The sequence below is a fragment of the Leptonotus elevatus genome, chromosome 5 (genome assembly GCF_054856555.1).
Source record: "Leptonotus elevatus isolate MCC_2025b chromosome 5, RoL_Lele_1.0, whole genome shotgun sequence".
NCBI lineage: Eukaryota > Metazoa > Chordata > Actinopteri > Syngnathiformes > Syngnathidae > Leptonotus > Leptonotus elevatus.
In genome coordinates, this window is record NC_141243.1 from 972,684 (window position 1) to 996,938 (window position 24,255).

Consider the following 24,255-nt stretch of genomic DNA (forward strand, 5'->3'; position numbering starts at 1 on the left):
GTCGTTTATTTATATAAAAACAAATGAATGACATCATTAAACATCAAAACATCAACAGCGGTGATCAATCCGGGTACTTGATCTCATTTGCATAATGCTCGTTCATTACGCATCGGAAGCAGAAGTCGTCCGTCACCGTCTTTGGTCGTAACCCGGCATAGATTTGTGATAAGCGATGACGGCGCGCTTTTCAAGTCGCCCGTGAGCCAAACTCCGCGTCTGAACCCGCTCAAAATGGCGGCCCTTGAAATTAAATGAATGGTGGCAGAAGCCTCCGCCCAGGGTCCAAGTTTTTATTTGAATGACAGATGCTCGATCTCGGTCCTGCCGGTCGTTTGGGGGGGCGTTCCGGTTGCTATGGTAACGGATCCAATAATAAAACATCTCAAATAATAAAACGGGCCGTTCGTCATGGTCACAATTTGAATAGATGTTTTGCTTTGCTACAGGAAATTTGGTCAACTTGTCAAACGTGAGTTGACCCACAAAAAAAGGCTCGAGAAGCCGCCGCTGAAAATACACATTGCAGTCAGCCATTTTGGTTTGACGTGGCCATTTTAAGGTCATTTGGGTCCATTCTTGCGCGGTTCTATACAATAACAAAGTCTTTCCAGAGAGTTTTTGAAAATTCTGCCCCTGAAACCCGTTTCAATTATGAAATGCGGTTGACAAGCCAATCATGAGCAGACCCACAAAAAAGTTTCAATAAACCAAACACACATCAAGTCGGCCATTTTAGCCATTCGCAGGCGTCTTTTTTTTTTTTCCCATTCAGCCTCTGAGACCATAAAGAAAAACATTTTTAAAATGTTTGCTCTCCTCCCACATGCTTACAACACTTTTAAACTCATTAAAATACACCTTTCAAGTTTTTTTTTGTCTTTATTCATAAAAATGAGAAGGAAGACTTGAAAAAAGAAGAAGAACCTCTCATTTCGATGGCCGGCCAACTGGACTGACTTCTGATTGTGACGTGGCTCACTTGGCCACGCCCCTTAAAGGCCCAAGTCAAACACGTGGATACTACAGTAGGTTGTTAATCCCCCCCCCCCAAAAAAAAACACAAAACAAAAAAACAAACACTTTCCTTCTGTGACTAATTAAACAAGACGAAGATTGCTTGCACACCCGATGGCCACCAGGGGGCGCGCTCGCTCCTCTCAAAAAGATTCCCCAGAGTCAACTCAAAAGCGCGCGCGCGCACACGCGTGCACACACGAGTGCGAGTCAATTGAAAGTGGACGCGTTTTATTACAAAGTGGTTCTCTCCGAGGCGCGGCCACGTGGTGCGCGTGCGCGCGCGGCAGGGGAGTCGATCGATTACACGGAGAACAGGTGTCGCGCGTGTCAGCGGATGAATAATACACGGAGGGCACGCACGCCACTCGTGCACGCGCACGCATTCCTGAAGACTCGGTTGTCTGATTGATCTTTAATGGACACGTGACTTGGGACGTGTTCAGACTTTTCAAATGAAAGATTTAAAAAGATCTTCCAAAAATATGACCACTAATTACATGTTTTTGTTAAAAATATAAAAATAGAAATGTAACACATAGCTTTGCTATAATTAAAGAATGATTTTTAAAATATGAAAAAAACTATAGGCCCTATACTACCAATAGAAAAAAAGAATGTTAAAATAAAAATATGTTTTAAAATAAATGTAAAATAAAATTGCTGCATCTATGATAAAATTAAATTGTCAATTAAAATACAAGTAAAATAAATGAGAAAATAATAATAAAAAATACACAAATTAAAATCGTTTTAAAAATAATTTTAACTAAATAGTATTCAAAAACAAATAACATGTTTTTCATTTTGAAATTAAATACCTAAATATAACATACATGTTAAAAACTACCAATCAAAATTATAGAGATAAAACCCATGCTGTATATTCATAATAATATAGAGAACTATTTAGGACCATTACATAAATATGAGTGCAATTAAGCATAAATGACAGAGAATGCAATAAAAGAATGATGAAGATAATTGAACGTTAATTAAATATAATACAGAAGCCAAACGTTATTCAAAATACTGTAAAGTATACTAATCACAATTCTTGAATATTAAACAATAAGCATGCTGCATATACTATTACTATGGAATGAAAAATATGAACTATTGCTGAGTAAGCAAGTACCCCCCCCGCCCCCCCCCCCGCCTTAAATGTCAGTCAAATTGCCTAATCCCGCCCCCCTCATCACCACATGCGCCCTCCTTCCTCTTCCTCCTCCTGCTTCGCTCGTCCGATCCACTCTCAACTTGATCTCCCCCCCCCCAACACACTCACACACGCACACGCACGCACACGCTCTCTCCCTCTTACACGCGCGCACAGAGTTATAGTCAGAGCCCCGCGCCGGAGCAGCTCAGTGTCTGCTGGGTGGCGACGAGGAGCGCATCATCTTCATCACCTTCATCATCATCATCACCGAGAACCCCTTCGGATTTGTGGCTCACTTTTTTTTTTGCGGGAGTTGAAGACTGGACTTGCTTTATTTATGTATTATTATTATTATTATTTGTCATCTCAACTTGCTCGCAGGTGTTGAAACTTGGGATCGTAAGAGCAAAGAATGAGCAATTGACGCGTCTTCCCCTTTTGGATCCGGTTCCGGTCCACTTTCCCCGCCCCCCCCCCCCCCGAATTCGGATCCTAATCACTTGCACTCGAGTCCGCCATGAGGTCGCTGACGTCGCCCTGCAGCTCGCCGTAGTCGCGGCTCGGGTCACTCCGCTCGTGCCAGCAACGAGGCGAGGCGAGGCGAGGCGAGGCGAGGCGAGACGAGGCGAGGCGAGGCGTGTTTCCATCCCTCAACCCGGAATCAGGCGCCCTCGCCGGGGGGGGGGGGAATCGAGTGGCCTCGGTCCGAGGAAGGATGGCGGCTCCCCGGGCGACTGGAGCGGCAGCAGCCGGAGGACGCGCGCGCTTCTGGAGGACGTTCCTGCTCGTCCTGTGGGAAGGTGCGAAAACTTTTTCTTCTTCTTCTTTAAAAAAAACAAAAAGCTCTTTATTGTTGTGCGTTTGAATGCTTAGCGAGTCGTTGCATCGAAGTGAAGCCTGCCTTTTGCAACACGTGCCACTTTTGGGATGAATTTCGCAAGTTCTGTCGAGTCATCTGTGGGCTTTTGCTGCCTTTTGGAAAGTCACTCGTGCACGCGCAAGGCACTTTTTACGCCACCACGTGACCCTTTGGCGAGAGTCGTTTGTGTGCAAAATCGAGCAGAAAAAAAGCTTTTACTTCAAATGTCACAATTTAGTAAATGCCGCAAAATGCCGGCGTTCACTTTGACTCTGCTGTTTCTCAGGAACAACAAGGATGTTCCCGGGTCAATTTGACCCGAAGGGGTTTCATGATGAAAACACATGGCAAATATTTCAAATGGACCTTGAAAAATTTTAGTAAAATAGATAACCAGGAAACGCTACTATTTATACTTCTTGCAATATCCCATGAGTAGCTCGGGTCAAATTGACCCAGGCTATGTTAAATGTTCCAAAAGCATTCCAATAAACAATAGTAACCATTTTTAATTGAGAATATGCCAAAAGTGAACCATTTTAATTGCTGAGAAGTTTCACAGCAAAAAAAAACGACTCCTCATTTTTGTATCTTTCAAATTTTAAATGGGTCAAATTGACCCACGCTCTGTTCCATTTTCTAAAAGTATTACAATAAACATTTACCGTTTAATCGAAAATATGTCAAACATAAAACATTTAATTTGTCCATCAATGAGACGTCTCATATTAATATTTATACAGTTCCACTCACCAAATGGGTCCATTTGACCTGGAATGTTTAATATTCCAAAACCAACCCCAATACATATTGTTAAGCATTTTCATGACACATAAATCAAATGTAACAATCTCTTATTCTGTTAATCTGAGGTTTTATAGCAAAAATAATAATAATAATGTTGGGTCAATTTTTTTTCTCAATGTTTTGAAAGCATCTGAACTGCTTTCATTGCAAATGTGTCGAAATTCAGCGTTTTTTTTCTTCATTCTCTGTTGGTGCCAAGTTTGATGGCTAAAAGCTAACATTTGTTCTGTAACTTGGAAGTGGGTCATTTTGACCGACCCACAACGTACCACACAAGGTTTTATTATGTCAGTGATTGAAAAGCACGATTACGGCAAATGTGTACGAGCTCGTGCCACTGACACATTTGTGTGTATTTGTGTGCGTTTGTGTGCGTTTGTCGGAGATTTTGCACGTGCTGTTTGTGCGTCAATTGTGGCAAGTAATCAAGTACATTTACTTTGTTATTGTACTTGCATACAATTTTTCAGCTTTCTTTCTCGTACTTGAATATAAATTTTTTACTTTTGCTCCCTGCATTTGAAAATATAAAAAATATGGAAATATATATATATACTTTGTCCAGTGTTTTTTTTTAAAATTTATCTTGAAAATGGAGATTTTATACATTTGGGAGTAAAAACCCCAAAAGACTTAAGTCCTTGGCAGCTGTGGACGTTTCTATTGATCAATCGGAGCGTTTGCTCCCACCGGCGAAGAACCGTCTGACGTTAAACGGCGTTTCCTCGTGAAAGATGACGGCTTGGACGTCAAAAGTCTTGTTTTTGTCCTTTCATTGTTCGAGGTGTCCCAAAAGCAAAATGTTTCAATCCAAGTCACTGTTCTTTATTTTTGGGTCCAAAACGAGTGTTTTTTTTGCGGTGAAACTAACGAACCCACGTTGGACTGCTGATTACTAAACGACAAGAAAAAGCTCCAAGCAAATGTTTGTTTTCTGGTCTTTTTCTTTCTTGTCGTTTTGATGCTCATTTTGTTCGATCTCGACTCGATATCCTGCGAGTGGCGAGAGATCAGCCCAATTTTTTATTTTTTTTTTACTTCGATACAACGACTACTTTTGCCACCCCTCATAACTGACAGTAAAAGTTCCGTTTTATTTTTGCGCTTATGTACATTTCAATCTTAAAAGCTTTTACTGAAGTACAAAATGTACGTTTTTATCGGTTTCCATTTTGCACAAATTAGCATTAGAATATAACCAAGTTTCATAGTTATTCACATTCCTGTTGAAAACACTGGCAAAAGTGTTTGTTTGTTTGTTGCAACATGGCCTTGGTTGATTTCTTATACTCTGCTACCACCTGCTGGCCGTTTAAAAAAGACATCATTACCATTGCTTCATCCGTTTTGTACAGTTGAGAGGCTGCAACAAAGCCTTCTGTGCGCTCTAGCATTAACAAACATATAAATACGTCTTTGGGACACTTAACACATTAAAATAGAACGTATTTCTACGTTTTTGGGAGAAAATGAGTTCATGTAAGTAGAGTCCAGAGAGAGCGAGAGTACTTTTTCTACCTCTCGAATTTCCCCCCAAAAAGTCAAAATAATAATAAACCTACCACTAACTGGCTTCCATTCTGCTTTTCGCCAGAGGGGTCGCAAATTTGCAAAAACTCGCTAACTTGCATTTGCTACCTTTTTAAGCATAAGAGTTAAATCAACGGCAATATTTTTACCTGATTGTTTTAGTCACAAATATTTGTATTTTTGCCACATCTGTAATTGACAATAAAAATTCCGCTGTCCTTTTAGTACATTTCAAGGTGTGCACGTTTTACTTTTAATTCAGCAAAGGAATTGAATCGGTACTTCTTCTTTTTTACTCGCGCACTTAAATACAGAGTGTGACCGTTTCCGCCACCTCTGTTGTTGTGTGTGCACATGTGCGAGCGTGTTAATCAAACCCGGCTCACGGTCCGGCGGAGACTTAACGGGACGTGCTGATGTTCGCTGGCTCGAGACAGGAAAAGAGTGCAGCCATTACACGGGGGAGGGGGAGGGGGAGGGGGCGTGTCTGTGGGCACTGAGGTTTAGTAAGGGGGGGGGGGGGGTGTCACTGAACAGCTGGGGCTGAGTTGGCACAAAAAAATTAAGTTGAGTCACCAAATATAAAATCAGGAACATCTGAGGTCCATTTTGTCTTTGCTGCTCGTTTGAATTCCGGCTAATTTGTCTTCGTCTCATTGACTTGAACCTTTGCTTTGCTTTGTAATCTTTACAGTTTTTACAGTTTCAAAAAATTCTCGGTGGGTTAAAAAGGAATATTTTTCAATTTGGTTTCGATCGACATGATTGTGCCTTGTTTGCAGTGTAAACACGACGTGCGATAATGTCGAGTTGAATCCAGTTTGGAAGCAGATTCGCTTTGTGCAGCAATGTCAACATGGCATGTAAGTAACTTCAAACATAAGCTGAATCCAGTTCTGAACAAGATTCATTTTGGACAGCAGTGTAAACATGACAAGTAATTCGGATCGAATCAAGTTGAATCCAGTTTGGAACCAGATTGGCTTTTGACAGGCGTGCGAACGTGACAACCGATTTCGCAGCTTTACACACTTCAACCCTCATTTGCATTTCATTGATTTCTAGTGTTTATGTAGCATCCTATTAGCCACAAGCTAATTCTGGTATGGTAAAGGATTTCACAGGCGACCAATCTGTACATTTTTTGTGCGCTATAAATGCGTGCAAAATTTGAATTCGGTTCTGATCTGGATTACGCATTTGGCAAGCAGCAATTTTACTTCTACTTCTTTCCCGGGTTGGAATTGGGTTCAGAATCAGTAACATAGCAGAGGGTGTTTGGGGGAGGGGGGGGGAGGGGGGGGTCTTGTGGTGTTGTCACCTCCTGTTGTGTGTGCGTGTAGTTTGTCGTGTCTTTGGGGTTTAAGGTTGCATTAATCAGTAACACATTTCCTTTTACATTAGCTTCACTTGGATGAGTGAGTGTGTGTGTGCGTGCGCGCGTGCCCGCGTGCGTGCGCACGGTGGATCATTATCTCGACAAGATGACTCAGACGGGACTCATAATGGATTAACATTGAATTTTAATCCGACATCATTTATCAGCGTGTGCGAGTAATGACCATGCGTGTGCACGTATGTGTGTGTGTGTGTGTGTGTGTGTGCGCGCGCGCGTGTTTTAGTGATTTAAAAGCTGCGTTGATTAAACGTTAAACGCCGCACGATCTCCATTTTAATGCGTTTGTTTGTGAGAACAACAACAACAAAAAGCGTCTACGAAAGAATTCCGACGTGACGTTTGGAACGACGTCCTGGTACGTTTGAATGTCGCCGTCGTTTATCGCGAGCATGGAACACAAACGGGGCAGCAACAACTTGCACGTCGAACCCTGCACATTGGCAATTGCAGGTTGGCATATGTTTGTAAATCACTAAATGGCGCCTTGATTTCAGAGATGAGGAAGGAAGGTGTGTGTGTGTGGGGGGGAGGGGAGGGGGGGGGGGGTCCACAGCACACCTGAACTGTCAACAAAAGGGGCGGGGATAATAAAGTGTGTGTGAGACATAGTGTGTGTGCGTACGTCGGTGTCGTCTGGCACACCAAAAACTTTCTTCTCATTGCCACAAAAGACTTATTGTCAATGTTGATCAGTTTTTTGTTTTTTTAAACATTTTTTGAGGGTTCATTTTGTAATTGTTTTAAATTATGATTTTAAACTGTTTTTTTTTTTTTTTTTTAATATATATAAAGATGTTTGGGGGATTTATTTTATAGTTTGAAGAGTTTTGGGGGTTAATTAAATTTTTATTTTTTTTTTAATTATAATTTTAAAGTGTTTTAAAAGATTGTTTCAGGGTTAATTTTATCGTTTTTTTTAAATCAGAATTTTAAAGTATTTTTAAAAAAGATTTTTGGGGATTAATTTAATAATTTATTGATATTTATTTTTAAATGTTTAAAATATGTTTTGGGGGCATGGGGGTTAATTATATATATATATATGTATGTATATGTATATATTAAGAAAATGTATGGATATTATCATTTAAATTTTTTTCCCTCACCGTATGTATTTCAATTGGCACAATTATTCACCGATTTTTTTTTATTAGTGCCGTACTGATGTGCTGGAGAGGAGTTGAGATGTTTTTCGGATTCCCACGCTTTGCGATGCGATTGAGCAGCCAATCGTTTTGCAGCAGGCAGGAGATGTCGTGGGCCCCAAATCCAGCTCAGGAATTTCTGAAATGTTGCGTTCCTCCGACCACGGGGGGGCATTACTGGCGTGGTGGCGATATGCTTCTGTAGGGACGTCAATTCTTCATGGAGGGTTTGTTTGCGACCCGGTCCGACCCGGTCCCGAACATCCCCGTCAATCGCTGCACTTTTTATCTGCTATGGGAAGAAATCGGAGCGCCTCAGATTGGACACTTGCTTACGATGACCACAAAACGGCAGACTATTGATTTTTACGCACGCGTACGCGAACGCTCGCATAAAAACGAGAAGCGCTTTCATGGCGAGATGAAGGTTTTCAATTTGATTAGCGTGATCAAACGCAGCGCTGTTAACAGACGCAGGCGCTAATAGAAAATCATTTAGATCTCAGAATGTTTTTCCGCCAGAGGGGGACGAATGCCTGCGAGAGGCGGACACAAAATGGATGGATGAGAAAAGGCGGGATGAAGGCTTTTTTTTTTTTTCCATCTGATGAGAAAAACATGAAGATAAAAGACGAGATGACAAAAAGCGCAAGATAAACACGGATAACCTTTTCCTCCACAAACGTTAGCATCCAAGTAAACAAAAGGTGCAACACTATCTGCTCACAGGTGTTAGTGCCCCCCCCCCCCCCAAAAATGCATTTGAGACAAATTGAAAAAATTCCAAAAATAAATTCAATACAAAAATAATTTACAAAACTACTTAAATAATAAAAAAAGAAGAACAAATAAGACACAATGTTAGCCTGAAATACAAAATTTATTGGCTTAAAAATGACAAGAAAAACAAGTACAAAAATGTTGGGAAAATTAACATAATAAAAACTATTTATACAAAAAACGTTTCTGCAATATTATTCCATTTTACACAAAAATAATTTTTTTTAAAAAAACAAATTTTCAACATAAATATTTTCAACACACAAAAAAAAAAAAAAGTAAAACAAAATGGCAAAACGACAAAAAATAATAAACACTGATGGAAAAGACACAAGTGTCCCTTAACAAGCACGCCATTGTCCCCCACCCTCCCGGAAGTCTCGTTTTCCTCGCCGGAAGTCACGAATGACGCTTCTGCCGTTGCCAAACGTGCGCCGGCCTCGTCCCCGGGGTCAGCGCGCGTCTGCCAATGTGAAAAAGGCGCAAGGGTGGCAAAATCTAATCCCATTTGGGGAAGTGTCCACGCTGTGGTACGGATGTGTGTGCGTGATGTCATTCAGCTCCTTGTATTTAAGCGAAGAGGGGGAGGGTGGGGGGCTGGGGGGGGGGGCTGTTGCCGGGGGACAGAGGACAACACTCGACGGCATCCGCCACATTCCCACAGCGGCGAGGGAGGAGAAGAAGGAGAGTGTGCGGGGGACATTAAAAGGCCAGACGAGGCCAACGAGAGCAAGAAGGAAAAAAACGGGATGAAGCGAGATGATGTTGTGGCGTGAAATGAGAATTGGGCGGCGGAGGAGACCAGCCAAAAAGAGAGAGAGAGAGAAAAAAAGGAAAGACGATTGAGGAGGAGGACTGAATGAGAAGCGAGGAGGATGTGTAAAAACAAAAGCAGTGAGAGCAGCCGCCCGCAGGCCGCGTGTTTAAACACACGTCATCTCCGCCGTTTACACACGCTCGCCTTGCGGACAACGAGGCGCACGCGCACGCGCACGTGCACGCGCACGGTGGCGGGACGGGATGAAAGAAGACTTGAAATGAGCCACAAAGTCAGGAAAGTTTCGGGATTGCTGCGATGCATTAGGTCAGCAGCTTGCTCGGGAGAAACGCGCGCTTCGCTATGAATGGCAACGGTTGTCTTGCACAATAGAAATGACGACCTAACATTTCATCAAAAACACCACCCTCACAATAGAAATGCATCGCCCGCTATTAGTAACCACCGTACAGTTCAAAATCTGATAACAGCCACTTTGCACAAAATAAATGAGTGCCCAGCTGTTAATTATAGTCTTGCACATTAGAAATGAAACCCACCTTTAGAAAACATGACACTGCTATGAACACTCACCACCTTGCACAAAGGAAATGATCTGTTACTAACAACTAACAATACCTACCACCCTGTACAACGAAAATATGTAGTCAGTTATCAATAATTAGCATTATGCACAATAGAAATAAGTTCCCACTGCCCAGCTACTAACTCCCACCTTGCACAATAGAAATGCATACTCAGCTATTAATACCACCAATGATGTACAGAAGAAATGCATACAAAGTTAACAATGATAACCACCACTGTGCACAATAGAAATGCATACCCAACTGATAATAATGATCTTGCACAATAGAAATGCGTACCCACCTATTAATAATCACCGTCCTGCACAATAGAAATGATTACACAGTTACTAAGACCCATCACCTTGCACAATAGAAAATATCCATTTATTCAATACTCATTTATCAATAACCATGATCATGCACAATAGAAATAAGTTATGAATAACTCCCACCTTGCACACCCAGCTACTAATGCCCCCAACATTGCACAGTAGAAATGCATCCCTAGTAACTGATAGCCATCACTGTACACAATAGAAATGACAATCACCAGCTTCACAATAAAACAAATAAATCTCCCAGTGAATAATGATAGCCACCGCCTTGCACAATAGAGATTCTCATCCTGTTTCCAATAACTGCACTCTTGCATAATAGTAATGCATACCCATGTATTAGTAGTGACTGCCGTGCACAATAGAAATGTGCTTAGTTTTGATTACCGCCAATTTGTACAATCGAAATTCTGACTCCGCACACCACATTTTTACATGAGAAATTCCAACCCAGTTTTTACTAAGCTAACTTGCACAATTGAAATGCTTTCCAATTCCAAAATGACAATGGCTGCCTTACACAGTGGAAATGCACAGCCAGTTGTGAATGATAATGATGACTGTGCACAACAGAAATGCGTACCCATGGGCTGTTTTCTTCCTGCGCTCGTTTGTCAAGGAAGCCGGAAAGTGATTAGCACCCCGCTAACCGTGCGCACGTCCTCCTTAACCAATTAATGAAGCCCGAGGGCACGGCGGCGGCGGCCTCCTAATTAGATGCGCAAATAGGGGAGCTCGTTATGCAAATAGGGGAGGGAGCTCGTTATGCAAAAACGCCGGCGGCTTCACCTGAGCCGGCAAGTTCGAGCGCTTAGCGCGCCGGCTAAAAATAAACAAAGTGGACTTTGGCGGGTCGTCCAGAGGTTCGTTTGTCAAGTGCGCGTGCGCGCGTGTGTGCGTGTGCGGTCCTGGCAGCACCGGCTGAGTTTGATGGTTTTGACCTCGCCGTGGCACCTGATGGATCGCCGTGCTCTCTCTCCACCGCGCACGCGAACACACACACACACAAACACGCACGAGATGTACTGCACGTGCGCGTTGGACGGTGCGTGCGTTCCTGAAGTGGGCAAATTGTACACTTTCTTTTTTTTTTAAATGAACGAAGGAGGGAGACGAACAAAGATGGTGAGAACGGAAGGAAGGAATCAAGGATAGAATGAAAGGATGGAAAAAAGGGAGGAAGCAAAGAAGGAAGGACAGAAGAAAGGATGAGGGAGGAATGAAGGAAGGGAACAAGGATGACCAAAGAAGGAGATGAGAAGAAAAGAAGGGTGAGAAAGGATGAAATTGAAGGCAGAGGTGGCAAATCCGGGTCCGGAAAGTAAAAACCCTGCCGCAGTTTGACTTTAGCCATCGATGCTAGCTCGCGCCCCAGCAGGTAGACGACAACCATGAGAGCTAGCTCCCGAGCTAGCACTTGGAGCTAAAGGCAGGTTTTCGCTTTCTGGACTTGGATTCGCCACCTCCTGAAGGAAGGAACGAAAGGAAGGAAACAAGGATGCGAGGAAGGAAGGAATAAAAGAAGACAAAAAATATTCACGGAAGTAGAAAAGAGATGGTGTGAAGGAAGGAAGGAAGGAAGGAAGGAAAGACGCAAGGACGTAGGGAAAGAGTGAAGGGAGGAGAGAGAGATGGAAGGAAGGATCTTATAAAAGGAAGGAAGGAGGGAAGGAATGTGGAAGGGAGGAAGATCAAATTGTATAAGGGAAGACGGTATCGAGTTTTCATTGTCAAGTTAAAGAAGGAATGTGTTGAAAATGAATAAAGAAGTTGTGAAATGTAAAAAGTCTTTCGTTGCCAGTAGTGGAAAAAAAAAAAGGTAAGCAGAAGAAAGCAAGAAAGTGTTGCTCAAAGGCGTTTGGTGTCATGGCTGCCATTTTGACGAACAGCTGACCTTTGCCCCCTCCCTCCATCAGATGCATTACTGACCTCTGACATTTTCACACGTGCGTGTGCGTTTGGGCAGCGGTCCTCCTCACCAGCTGACATTTTGTTGGCTGCAAATGTTTATTCAAATGCCTCAAAATGGCACCTGTTGCTCACCTGTGTGTGTGTGTGCGTTTGTTTTGCTGTCTGTTGACGGCGCAGGTGGGCGGAGCGAGTATTTTTGGTCGACAAAAATAATATTTCACAGTTTGTTTGTTTTTTAATCTGCATTTCCCCAACATTTGACATGATTTTACAAATTGCATTTGTTTGTAACTTGACTGAATTTGATTGTTCTGCATTTATAAGAATGATTCAACAAAAAAAAAACACATGACAACTTTTCTTTGATTTGGTTTATTTATGTTTTACAAGAAATGACACAAGGACATTCATGTTTTGTTTTTTTTATACTCACAAAATGGAAATTTAATTATACTGTACTTGGATTATTATTTTTTGCAAACAAATATTGTTTTTGTCATAAGCTTAAATTTGAAAATATTTTTGTTTACAAAAAAAGGAAATTCGACCATTTTGTTTTCTTGTACAAACAATTAAATTCAACAGATTTTTTTTGGGGGGGGGGCAGACATGCTAACAGAAATGTATTTAAATCGTTAAACCTTCAAACATTTGCTACTTTACACACACATGGAACAGCAACACATACAAACAGCATGAATGGAAAAAGACATAATTTTTTTTATTTCTAAACACATTTTTGTGAATGAAAGTCTGCTAGCTTAATGCTAAAAACGTGCCATAGACAGGCTAAAGGAAATGATTTTAGACGTTACTTTTAGCAGCTGCTACTTTTCACGTGGCGCATCGACACGCAAACGCTGCAGGCTTCTTCTACGTGTGTGCTCAGCGCTGCCCCACATGTCGTGGCACATAGCGGTACTGCGCTGAAGGCTTGTACATGTCCCAATACTTTTGTCTTGGGTTTAGGGATGTTTGTTATGTTATTATGTAGCTAAGGGCTAACGCTCAATAGCGTCATGCTGATGAATTTGTGTGTGTGTGCGCGCGTGTGTGTGTGTGTGTGCGCGCGCGCCTGCGTGCACGTGTGACTGGAGGGCAGGCAGATAAAGGTGTCTGCTTTTTTCCGATAAGGACTCCCACCTCCACCTCTTCATCACGTCGGTGTTCTTCCCTCCTTCGTCTTCCTCGTCTTCACCCGCCGCCATTTGCTTTTTCCTTTTTTAATTACGTTTTAGTTTTTTTTATTAGTATGAGTTCCTGTTCAATATCAAATCTTTTTTAAATTTTACTTAAATATTTAAAAATGTTTAATAATTGCTTATTAATTTTTTTAAATCAAACTTTTGGGGGTTTAAATTCTATTATTATTATTTATTATTTTTTATATTTTTATTATTATTATTTTGTTCACACAAACACAATACACATGAAATAAAATGTTATTGAAAAAAACTTACAAATAAAAAAAATATAAATAATGAATGAAAGTTAAATTAATTTATATTAGCATTTAGTATCATATTTAAAGATTATTTTTTTTTGTGGAAAAAATTGTTTGTTTAAATAATGTAGTCAATATAATTTAATAAATAATAATAATTTGTTATAAAGGTTATACATTAGTTAAATTTATTATGATAACTGAAAATTACACTATATTTATAATAAAATAATCCATCATTTTTTAAACAATACAATTTTTACCATGTCAGACAAATTTTAATTCTGTAATTTCATTTTATGCTTTTGATAAAAAATTATGCAAAAATGTATTTTTAGCATAAAACTCAATGATTTTTTTTAAATTAATGTAGTTAGTAGTTTTATTTTATTTCAATATAAATACAGTACTTTTTTTTAAAAATACACATACTAATATTTGTATTCATCACGACTCCTAATATAATTGTTGAGCTCAGAGATTACTGCTCTACTCAACTGCAGAGGGGATACGAAGTCCACACTATCTTCTATCCTACTTTACTTTCCATTTTTAAGCTTTCTCTCCGTTCCTTCCTTCCCGCATCCCTCCTCATCCTCCTCTTCCTCCCAGCTGGCTTTTTTAAGAGCTGTTTGTCATCTGATGTTCCTGGGAGAGGTAATTAAAGCCTGACTCATGCACACGTGTGTTCTTCTCGTTCCCTTTTTTTATTTTTTTTTTGCCGTGCGTTGAGGTTAACGACTTTGTTGCGTCGCCGTTATCCAAGACGCTCAAAGAGGTCTTGATCACATGGCACAATTGCTTCTTGTCTTGTCCGCCTGCCGCCACGCTTGTTGTTGTCATTAGTTGTGTTCCAGCCACGCCGACGCCGACGCTCATCCATCACAGGCGTGTGTGTGCGTGCGCGTGCGTGCGCGCGCGTGCGTGATTGTCTTTTCATCTGTTCTCCTGCTGCTGCTACGGTTTGTTGTGCCGAGATGAGAAAGCAAAAAAAAAAAAAAACCAAAAAGAGACAATCTCTTATGCTCGCATTAGCAACTTAGCATTCCTCTTTTGTTTTTATTTGAACAGCACTTTGTTGGTTAATGTCACTTTGCAAGGCTTTCCTTTCCAAAGAAAGATCAAAATGCAGTTAGAAAGAAGGTCGGCACGCAAAAAAGTGACGATTAGAATTCTTGTATTAGCAGGAAGATGCGACCAATAAGCGTTTTCCACAAAAAAAAAAATGAGGGTTGACTCACAAATTCCAAAAAACAATGAAAAAAATCAGCGAAAATATAAATCTGTGAATGCCAAACAGCGACAATGTATGTATGTATGTTCATCTGAGATGATCAATTGGCTCTGATTTATTAAGAAAAACTAAAATGTTTAACAAATAAAACCTAATAATTTTTGACACAAAAGTTCATTATTTATCTCTCTTTATAATTAAACTCCGAAAATTTGTGTTCTCAACGCAAGTGCGAAATCACTTGTGTTAATGTCAGTTGACAGCAGAGGGCGATATTTCCCAACATGGCCGCCGCCTCAGATATATGAAATTGTTGAATTGATATGTTTAATTCTTGTTCCACGAACGCAATATTGATCAGAATACAGTGTTATCTGGCACAGTGTGTGTATTTTTACCCCCCAAATCAAGTATTTTCTTCTCCATCGCTCGATTTAGTTGTATTATTAGTAATTTGGCTTATTTTTGGGAAACGACGCATTCAAGATGAGTGCAGCAGCCTGCAAAAAAACACCATGTATCACAAAATGCCCAAAACGCCAGGCAATGCTGGGAATAGAAACAAACAACATGGCGTCCGTAGACCATGTGACATGAACTTAATTTATGCGCAGCTGAGTACAGAGTATCCAGAATTACCAGCGTTCCCTTCTTACCTACCTACCTATACAGCTTGGTACCTAGCTAGTTATCCACCTGGCTAGTTAGCTAGCTAGAAAGCTATCTACTGACATACCAATATATCCAGTTGCCACCCCACCTAGCTAACCACTTTGCTATCTGAATGCCTCTATGGCCATCTTCTTCCTAGCTACTTAGCTAGCTAGAAAGCTAACTACTGATTTACCAATATATCCAGTTGCCACCCCACCTAGCTAACCACTTTGCTATCTGAATGCCTCTATGGCCATCTTCTTCCTAGCTACTTAGCGAGCTAGAAAGCTATCTACTGATTTACCCAGTTAGCATCCCACCGAGCTACCTAGCTTGCTATCTAGCCATCTTCTTAGCTACTAACCTACCGACAGTACATCCAACGCTCAGTCTTAGTTTTTCATAGTGTTGTATACAAAACCACAGCAATCGAGACCAAGACATCATCGGGACTGGAGTGTTCGTTCTTCCTTTGTGACGATGACGATAAATAAATATTCTGAGCAAGACCGAGACGAGACCCAAATTGTGCATATCAAAGAACACAAAGACGAGGATCTTTTTTTCTCTCATTACATTTGCAAAAAAAATAAAAATAAAAAATTCTGGTATGTTGTTTTTGAAATAGGGAAACAAAACAAACTTGAAATCAACACTCCAGCCGATGACGGGAAGGCAGCACAGCATCGGCATTCTGTGTTTCTCACTGATCACATTAGTACTGGCCGGGTCTCGACCGGACTTGACCTCAAAAATCCACCCTGTCCGAGAGCCAGTAAAAATGCCTTTGATTCGGAGAAACTGCGACCTTTAAAAAGCCGTCTGGAGACCAGTCTCAAAGTACAACACTACCATCTCGAGTCCCAAAACTCTTGATGTTACCTTGGTCTTGCTGAGTTCTGGTCTCGGTCGAGTCTTGGTCCGAGAGAGTCTCGTCGTCGTGGAGAGTTTCAGCGTGTCTGGCCGGAGATGGCGCTGCGCAGCGGATGCTACGGATCGTAAACGGATCGTAAACGGACCGTAAACGGATCGTAAACGGACCGTAAACGGATCGTAAACGGACCGTAAACGGATCGTAAACGGATCGTAAACGGATCGTAAACGGTTGATTGCAATGTTGCCGTCCGTCTTCTCTCATCTCAACGTCGCTCACGTGAATCCAGCAAAGCCTCGCCGCTACAGTCGAGCGCCGAGTTCGCTTCCCCCACCAAGACCGGATGAGCCGCGAGGTGCCAGTTGTTGTCGCTGTGCAGATTGGAGAAATTAAACGGCTAACAAGAAGAATGGCGCCAGCGATATTAGCCGGGGTGAGCGCGAGGACAAGCGCTTCTTCATTTCTTTTCTTTTTTTTCTATCCGCACTTCTGTTGCCGCCTTGGCAGGCTGCGTCGCCGCTCGTCTTTTTTTTATTTTGTCCTCCTCTTCATTGGTTGTGTTAGCGTTAGCCTTTAAAAGCACCTGCGCTAGCTAATCCTCCCGCGTGATGACATCTGTTGATTAGCATTCCGCGTGTGTAAGACAAAGCGGCGGCTTAACCCGCTTGGAAGGTTCATCGTGTAATGCAAGCCACAAGGAAGAAAATGGTCTTTTGGATCCGCGCGACTGGATTGGACTCATTTGTCAACAACAAAAGTTATTGCGTCATTTTGCCAAGAGCTCAGTTGAAGTTTCAGAGGAGAGGAAGCAGTTTGTTCTTCTTTGATTCGTTTTGGATTCAAATCCAAGATAATCTGATTTGGTGACTTTTGGCCAACTTGGATCTCAGTTCAAGTCACGACTGATTCGCGCTTTATTACGTACGAAAAGTCACCGATTTGTTTCTAATGAATCATTTGAAGCGATGACATGAAAAAAGGGAATCAAATGTATTCTATAATTTGAAATGTTTGGCTCATTTTATATAATCAGGCAGTGCTTTTTTATTTTATTTTTTACATTGATTATTAATTTAAAGTTAAATGAAATACAACAATAAAATCAAATTCATTGAAAAAATATATATTAAATCACCAAATGATAAAATTGTATATGAAATATAAATATAACAAATTAATTGAAAAAAAACCCCACTAAATACAACAATATGCTAAAATAACTTGGAAAAATAATAACAAACTGAAGGAAATTTAATTATTTAAAAAATCCTATTCAAATCAAATTTCTTCTAGTTAGGAAAGTGATTACTTTATTTAAAAGTTTACATTAAAAATGAACAAAATGTATATTAAAACAATCCACAATCCAATTATGAAAAACATTTAAAAAAATTCAGTGGCATGTAACAATATTAGATCATTGTTCAAATGAAAATAGCAGTAAAACAAAATACATAAAGCTAAAATTAGAAAAAATATAATAAAGTGTAAATAACAATTCTGTACTGCATATTTTCTTTTTTAAATGATTAATTTTTAGACAGAATAAGATGTAACAATATCTCCTAAAAGCAAAAAATGTAAATAAAATAAAAATATTTTGTGGGGATTGAATAAAAAATAATAATCGAATTCTAGTTTCAATTAAAATACATTTTCCTCGGCAATTTCAGCGATATCAAATATTAAATTCTTGTTGAGCTGGAGAAAAAAAAGCTATCATGGCGCGTGAGCACAAGAAGAAAAGTGCATTTGCTGAAACGGATCAACATCAAGGCACGTTGTCGCCACGAGTGTGCGCGCGTTTGGACAGCAAACATCTGGCGCGGCTCGTCGCTGGCGGTTCCCGACGACCCGTTTATGACGCGTCATGAATTCTTCATGTGCCCAAATTTTCAAGAGGACCGTCGGCGGCTTTTTGCGGCCGCCGTAATCCTTTTAGCAACCGTCGGACCGCTAATGCGGCGTGGCGCTTTTGCAAAGTGCTCCTTGAAATGACTTGCGCAACCTTCACACACACACACACACACACGCACACACACACTTAACACGCGCACGCGCTAGCTAGTAAAAAAGCTGGAGCCGCGACGCTGGCTTTGATTCCAATCGTTAAAAAAAGTGTGGCATGACATCATCGCCAGGACATCTGTTGACAGTCGCAACTGGTAGAAAGATGACAATGACGCTTGTGTGAGACATCGCGACCACTTTGTGAGAGCAAAAAAAAAAGTTCATACTCATAAAAATTGCGTCGCGGACTCGTAGGACCATTCGTGTCAAATAAACACACACGCGATCAAATTTTAATCAAAACTCTCCTTCCTTTTTGTTAACAAATGACAAGCACGCGGCAGCTAGCACGACGAGCTAAGTGTGCTAACGGATGAACTCAAATTGCACCATAACTCTTTGTTTACAAAAAAAGTGGCTAACATGACATCATCGACAACACGGACAAAAGTATTCGGACACCTGCGAGTGGTTTCTGCTCGGGAAGCGCGTCACTACTTTTACCTTTTTGTAGCACGTTTGACGGCGATTTTTTTTTTTCTGCGCATTCAGCAGCTGCCGGGCTGAATTGTTCCGCCTGCTGTCAGACGCTGACACTTTACTAGGAACATGTCGAGATGCACTCTCTGTGTGTGCGTGTGTGTGCGTGCGCGCGCGTGTGTGTGTGTAAGTCCGAGTGAGAGAGAGAAAGTAAATCTGTCTTCCCGCTTCTTGCCGACAGCCCGGGGAGAGGATGAAATAGATTTAATACCTCTGCCAAGGTGATGCCCTACAGTGCTGCCTGTCTCTCAAATGCTCGCGCGCGCACACGCACGCACGCGCGCGCACACGCACGCGCACACGCACGCACAGTTCCTCCTGTGGCAAAGTACAACACAGTCCACGAGCAGACATTCCGAACTGTCAAGCAAAGTACACACGCACGCACGCGCACTCGCACGCGCACGCACGCACACGCACTCGTTTGCCAATATGAATCTGTGTGTCAAAGACGTCCACGTCAGATCGTTGGGATAACGAAATTACATTGAATCCAAATTTTATATTTAATAAAACTTGACCACCTTCAAACTTTTTACTCGGGTTGTTTGATGCAACTTTTTTTTTTCCAGACAGATTTCAGTACAACTCAACTCTCGATACCAAGTACTGATACCACTCATACTTTTGCTACATGAATTTTCCCCAAAAAAAGCAATGACAAATGAAAATTTGAAGGCGAGACCCATTTATCTCTTAAAATTGCATGAAATTAATGGCATTTTTATTTATTTTTTTGCTCTAATTTCTGGTTCCTGATTGTAAAACGGCCACAAGGAGGCGCAAGTCCTGATACCTTGAAATAAGGCCAGTTATAGGCCAAATGCAATGACCTGGTATCATACTCGCTCGTCAATACTTTTTTAATTTTTTTTTATTTTGTTTTTACGAAATTCTGCTAAATGACAACAAAATGTTTTTGTTTTTTTGCAAAAAAAAGTGACATTTGAAAATGTTCTTTTCTGTTTACATGCTATAATATTGTGCAGTACAAAAACAAAATTTCTTTCATTATCACATTTTTTTTTATTTATTATTCCTTATGCTTCTTTTTTAGCATTTTTAAAATAAAATTATTTTTTTTTGGGGCGTCAAAAGGTGACATTTGAAAATCATTTGTGTAAATATAATTTTAAAGTTTTTGTTTGTTTGTTTTTGCAAAAGACAACATTACGCTGCATTTTAAAAAAACACAACAAAAATAAAAATGGACATTTGACAAAATGTCTTCAACAAGTTTACAGTATACCCAGATTATGGTGTGTGTGTGCGTGCGTGCGTGCGTGCGCGCGTGCATGTTTGTATACACTTTTAGGCACTTTGAAAGAGGAGTTTGAGTGTGTGGGTGTGTTTTGGTGTGCATTTTTTTCCAGTGATGAGTTGGCCAACTGTGCGCTGCCATCTTTTATCCACAATTAGGAAACTTCTCTGACAGACGGGATGTTCGCACACGCGCACATACACACACACACACAATGATACATTGGCATCATTACTCCCCTCCCTCGACAGCTGTGCAACACGCGTGTGTGCACGCACACACGCGTGTTGCGCACACGCCCTGACACCCTGCTGAGCGTGCAGACGCAACACGTTCGAGGTGAAAGTCACGAGAAAGAAAAAGAAAAAGTGAGCAGGTGGCGAGGCGCCTTGGAGGCCATCTTGCTTTCCCGTGACCTCCGTGTGACCTTCCTGTGAAACGGACTCATCCAAAAAAAAAAGACAATTCAGTTCATTTAAACAGCAAAACGTTGCACCAAATGGTTGTGTCTTGCCCAACGGTTGCCTGCCAGCTCGATGGGAACGCGTCATGCGAAATGCCAGAAACGAGCATCGACGCTTCGGTAATTCCAAACCGTCAAACAACTGCGACTTTCATTCGCGCAGAGCAGCAACACATACAAACGACACCATATAGTGCTCGTAACTCCAATATTTACCCACCAAAAAAAAATAAAAAAGTGTCCGAATGAATGCTGGAAAAAGTTGTTGGAGCGTTCCCAAGTCTACGTACAACCCGAAAATATATAAACAACTTGTTTCACCAAATAAGCTGCCGCTAGCTTAATGCTAACACATATTGCAAAATGCCATAGACGAGCTAACAGAAATTAGCACCTATGTTTAAAAAAAATAAAAAAGACATTTATAAAAAAATGTAAATTAATAATTAAAATTAAATATTAATTAAAAATGGTCAAATGTAAATTTTTCTACGCAGCACGATTCGTCATTACCCACATTTTTGTCTCACAAAACTCCTTTAGCTTAATGCTAACATGATGAAGAATGCCATAGACGGGCTCACGAAAGTTAGCATTATGTTGATTTAGAAAATAAATTTAAATCCTGTCAATTTTTGGTTGTCAAATTATTTTTGCAGTTCTAATCAAATTATTTATGTATATATATATATATAATTGTGCCTGATATGTTTTATTTGAGATGAATTAAAAATGGTCATGTCAATTAAAAAAAAAATCTGACATCTTTGTAAGCAGCATGTGGCTCAACGTTAGCCACCCTCGTCTCACAAAATTCTCAATTTTTCTCCTCTTTGCATTTCAAAAAAAAAAAATCTCCATCAATTGTGACGTTTTCGTGAGCTCATTGTCGAAGTCTCAACGCGGCATAACATCCACGAGACATTGCGTACTGCATTCCGTGCGTCTTACGGCAACGTCGCCTCTTGCTGTTTCCCGGCGTTTATTGCAGCACCGTGGAACAAATTGCGGGTCGATTGCGATGTTTGGCGTTTTTTTGCAGCTCGTGGGCGAGGAAGACGAGGAGGAAGATGAAAGGACAGCGTCTTCCACCTGCTGGGCGCCGTTGTCCCTTATCAAAGCTCCCGGCTTTCTTCATTTCTTCCTCATTTCCTCTGGCGGCCGACCGGCCGCCTCGCCTTCATTGACTCTCATTTCCTCGTGTTATTGTGGCGACGGGCTCGGCTTTTTTGGCTCCCGAGCGGCGAAAGGGAACAAAAGAAGGTGGAGGATGTTTGTGAAAAAAACGGCATCTGTGACGCCGCGTCTGCTCCGTCACTTAGCCAAATGCTAGCTTGTTAGCCGACGCCGCGTGCGCCTGCTCGGCCGGCCAAACGGCAATTTGCCTGTCGTGTCAGCTAAGATAAATATATATATAAAAAAACAGGCTTCGAGTTTGTGCAGAAAAAAATTATAATTGTCTTCATATTTGATGCATTGTTACATATCCATTTTTTTATGTTACTGATTTGCTATCAAAATGTCAAAAAGATGAACAAATTGAACATCAAGTTGAATGAACTTTTTTTTTTTTTTTTTTTTAAACAATTGAAGAAATTTAGTAGAATGCTATTTCATTTACTAAAAGATGTTCTCAAAAACAAAATGATAAAAACAAAGTTGTTGCCAAATTAAACTAAAATATTGTCATATTTTTCAAAAATTATTATAATTTTTTTTCTTAAAGACAAACATTGTCAAATCCTTTCCCTCTATAAAATGACATATTTTTGGTGAAAACAAAACTTCTGAAAAAATAAAATAAAATTATTATTGCTAATTATTTTTAAAATTGTGTTAAGATTTGTTAAAGAGACTGTAGACTTTAGTGCCATCTAGTGGTGAACTAAAAAGTCATTCGTTTTGATAACCCACTATTAATTTCAATACATTAATAATAAATGTAAAAAAAGTGTTACCAGATGAATGCACATTTGCTTTACGTCATCGTAGGTCTAGTAATCGCTAATTGTATTACGTCGTTCGCGCCGCACCTCGCAGGAGGCTGCCATGTTTGGCCGCCGTCTTCCTGCTACAGATGCCCGAAGGAGACAAATTTAGTGAACGTAATAATTGACAAATGTGGTCTGTCCGAAGCGCATGCTTCCCATTTAGGTCGTTGCGTTCTGTTAGTTCACCACTAGGTGGCCTTAAATTCTTCACACTGTAGCTTTAAATGTCCTTTTCCCTAAAATTGAAAGTACCTTTTTTTGTACGTAAGTAAGTAAAATAAACGCTCTATTTTTGTCAAATATCTATTTGTGAAATAATCCATTTTGTGCAAGTGGCGTGTTGTAAATGCGAGGTCGCCACCGGTGAGGCGTGTTCTTAGCATGTCTCGTGATTACGGCCACGCGTGTGCGTGGCTATTTTTAGCTGTGGCGACCGAGCCCGGCGCATCTGGTACCCCCGGCCCGAGGGAGGCCACGCGCACGCGCACCCTGAGCCGAGCGCACTCGAAACGCGTCCAACAATAAAACGGCAAAGCATCTCGTCATTTCGCTCAATTGGCATTTTTTGTGTGCTTGTTGTTCATTTGGATGTCTTCCCGCCGCCGCCGCCGCCGCCGCCGCCTCAACTCCGGCTGAACTTTCCCGCCAGAAAGTGTCGGCAAAAGTTGTCAGCGTCGGATGTGATAAAAATAAGACGAGGAGTAGTTCACAGGAAGTGGTTTTGAAAGCGCACGCCGCCGACTCCAACTTGTTAGCGCCGAAGAAGCAGCTGTCGTTTTTTTTTTTTTTTTAAACAATAACAAGAAATTTGTGGCGTCTTCTCCTCCCTGTTCTATTTTTCCGGATTTGTTGCCGTGATTGACAGCAGAGAAAACTTTGTGATGATGCTGATTGGATTTTGTAACCTGATTTCCTTCGCACAAGCTTTATAGGCTGTTTGCACTTGAACAAAACAGGAAGTGAAGTTTTCTCCTCAACTGAAAAAGTACTCAATTATTTTTTCTGCCTCCAAGAAGAAGAAAATATTTTGCTGTTCGCTATTAGCCGATCACAATGGGTACTCCCGCAAGCCTCTGGCTAAAAGTGTTCAGACTGGATTCGGGTTCGAATTTCCCACCTTCATTCTTGCATCATGTATGTGTGTGTGCAGTTTCGTTTTTCAGCCACAGGTGGCAGTAGCGATTCGAAATTAAATTTTCTGCAGCTTTAAATGTTCAGTAAAAAAATGTCAACTGAATTTTGGGGAAAAAAAATGTTTGCCGTATATTTAGCTCATTGTCTTTTAATAATTTCTGTTTTTGTGATAAAAAAAATCCCACTTTTAGTCATCAAATTGTACCCCCAACCCAATTATTTAAAGGTGCATTGTGCAGTTTAAAAAGGTCATCTTGTCGCTTTTTCGACATCATGCATGCTCCACCAATGCCAGATGAGTACGAAGAGCCCTGACTGTTTTACTCTGACTGCACCTATCAGCTGAAATCTTCCCTTT

At 40.9% G+C, this 24,255-nt stretch overlaps 1 protein-coding gene across 2 annotated transcripts in view; it reads left to right on the top strand.

Moving 5' to 3' along the window:
• Positions 1–2,383: 2,383 nt before the first annotated feature.
• Positions 2,384–24,255, top strand: part of LOC147173186 (transmembrane protein 132B) — a 126,603-nt gene continuing 104,731 nt past the window's right edge. For both annotated transcript variants that reach the window (XM_086076949.1, XM_086076950.1), the window contains exon 1: positions 2,384–2,979. In XM_086076949.1, coding sequence (XP_085933075.1) covers positions 2,895–2,979 — 85 coding nt within the window. In that variant the 5' untranslated portion in view covers positions 2,384–2,894. The remainder of the gene's footprint in view (positions 2,980–24,255) is intronic.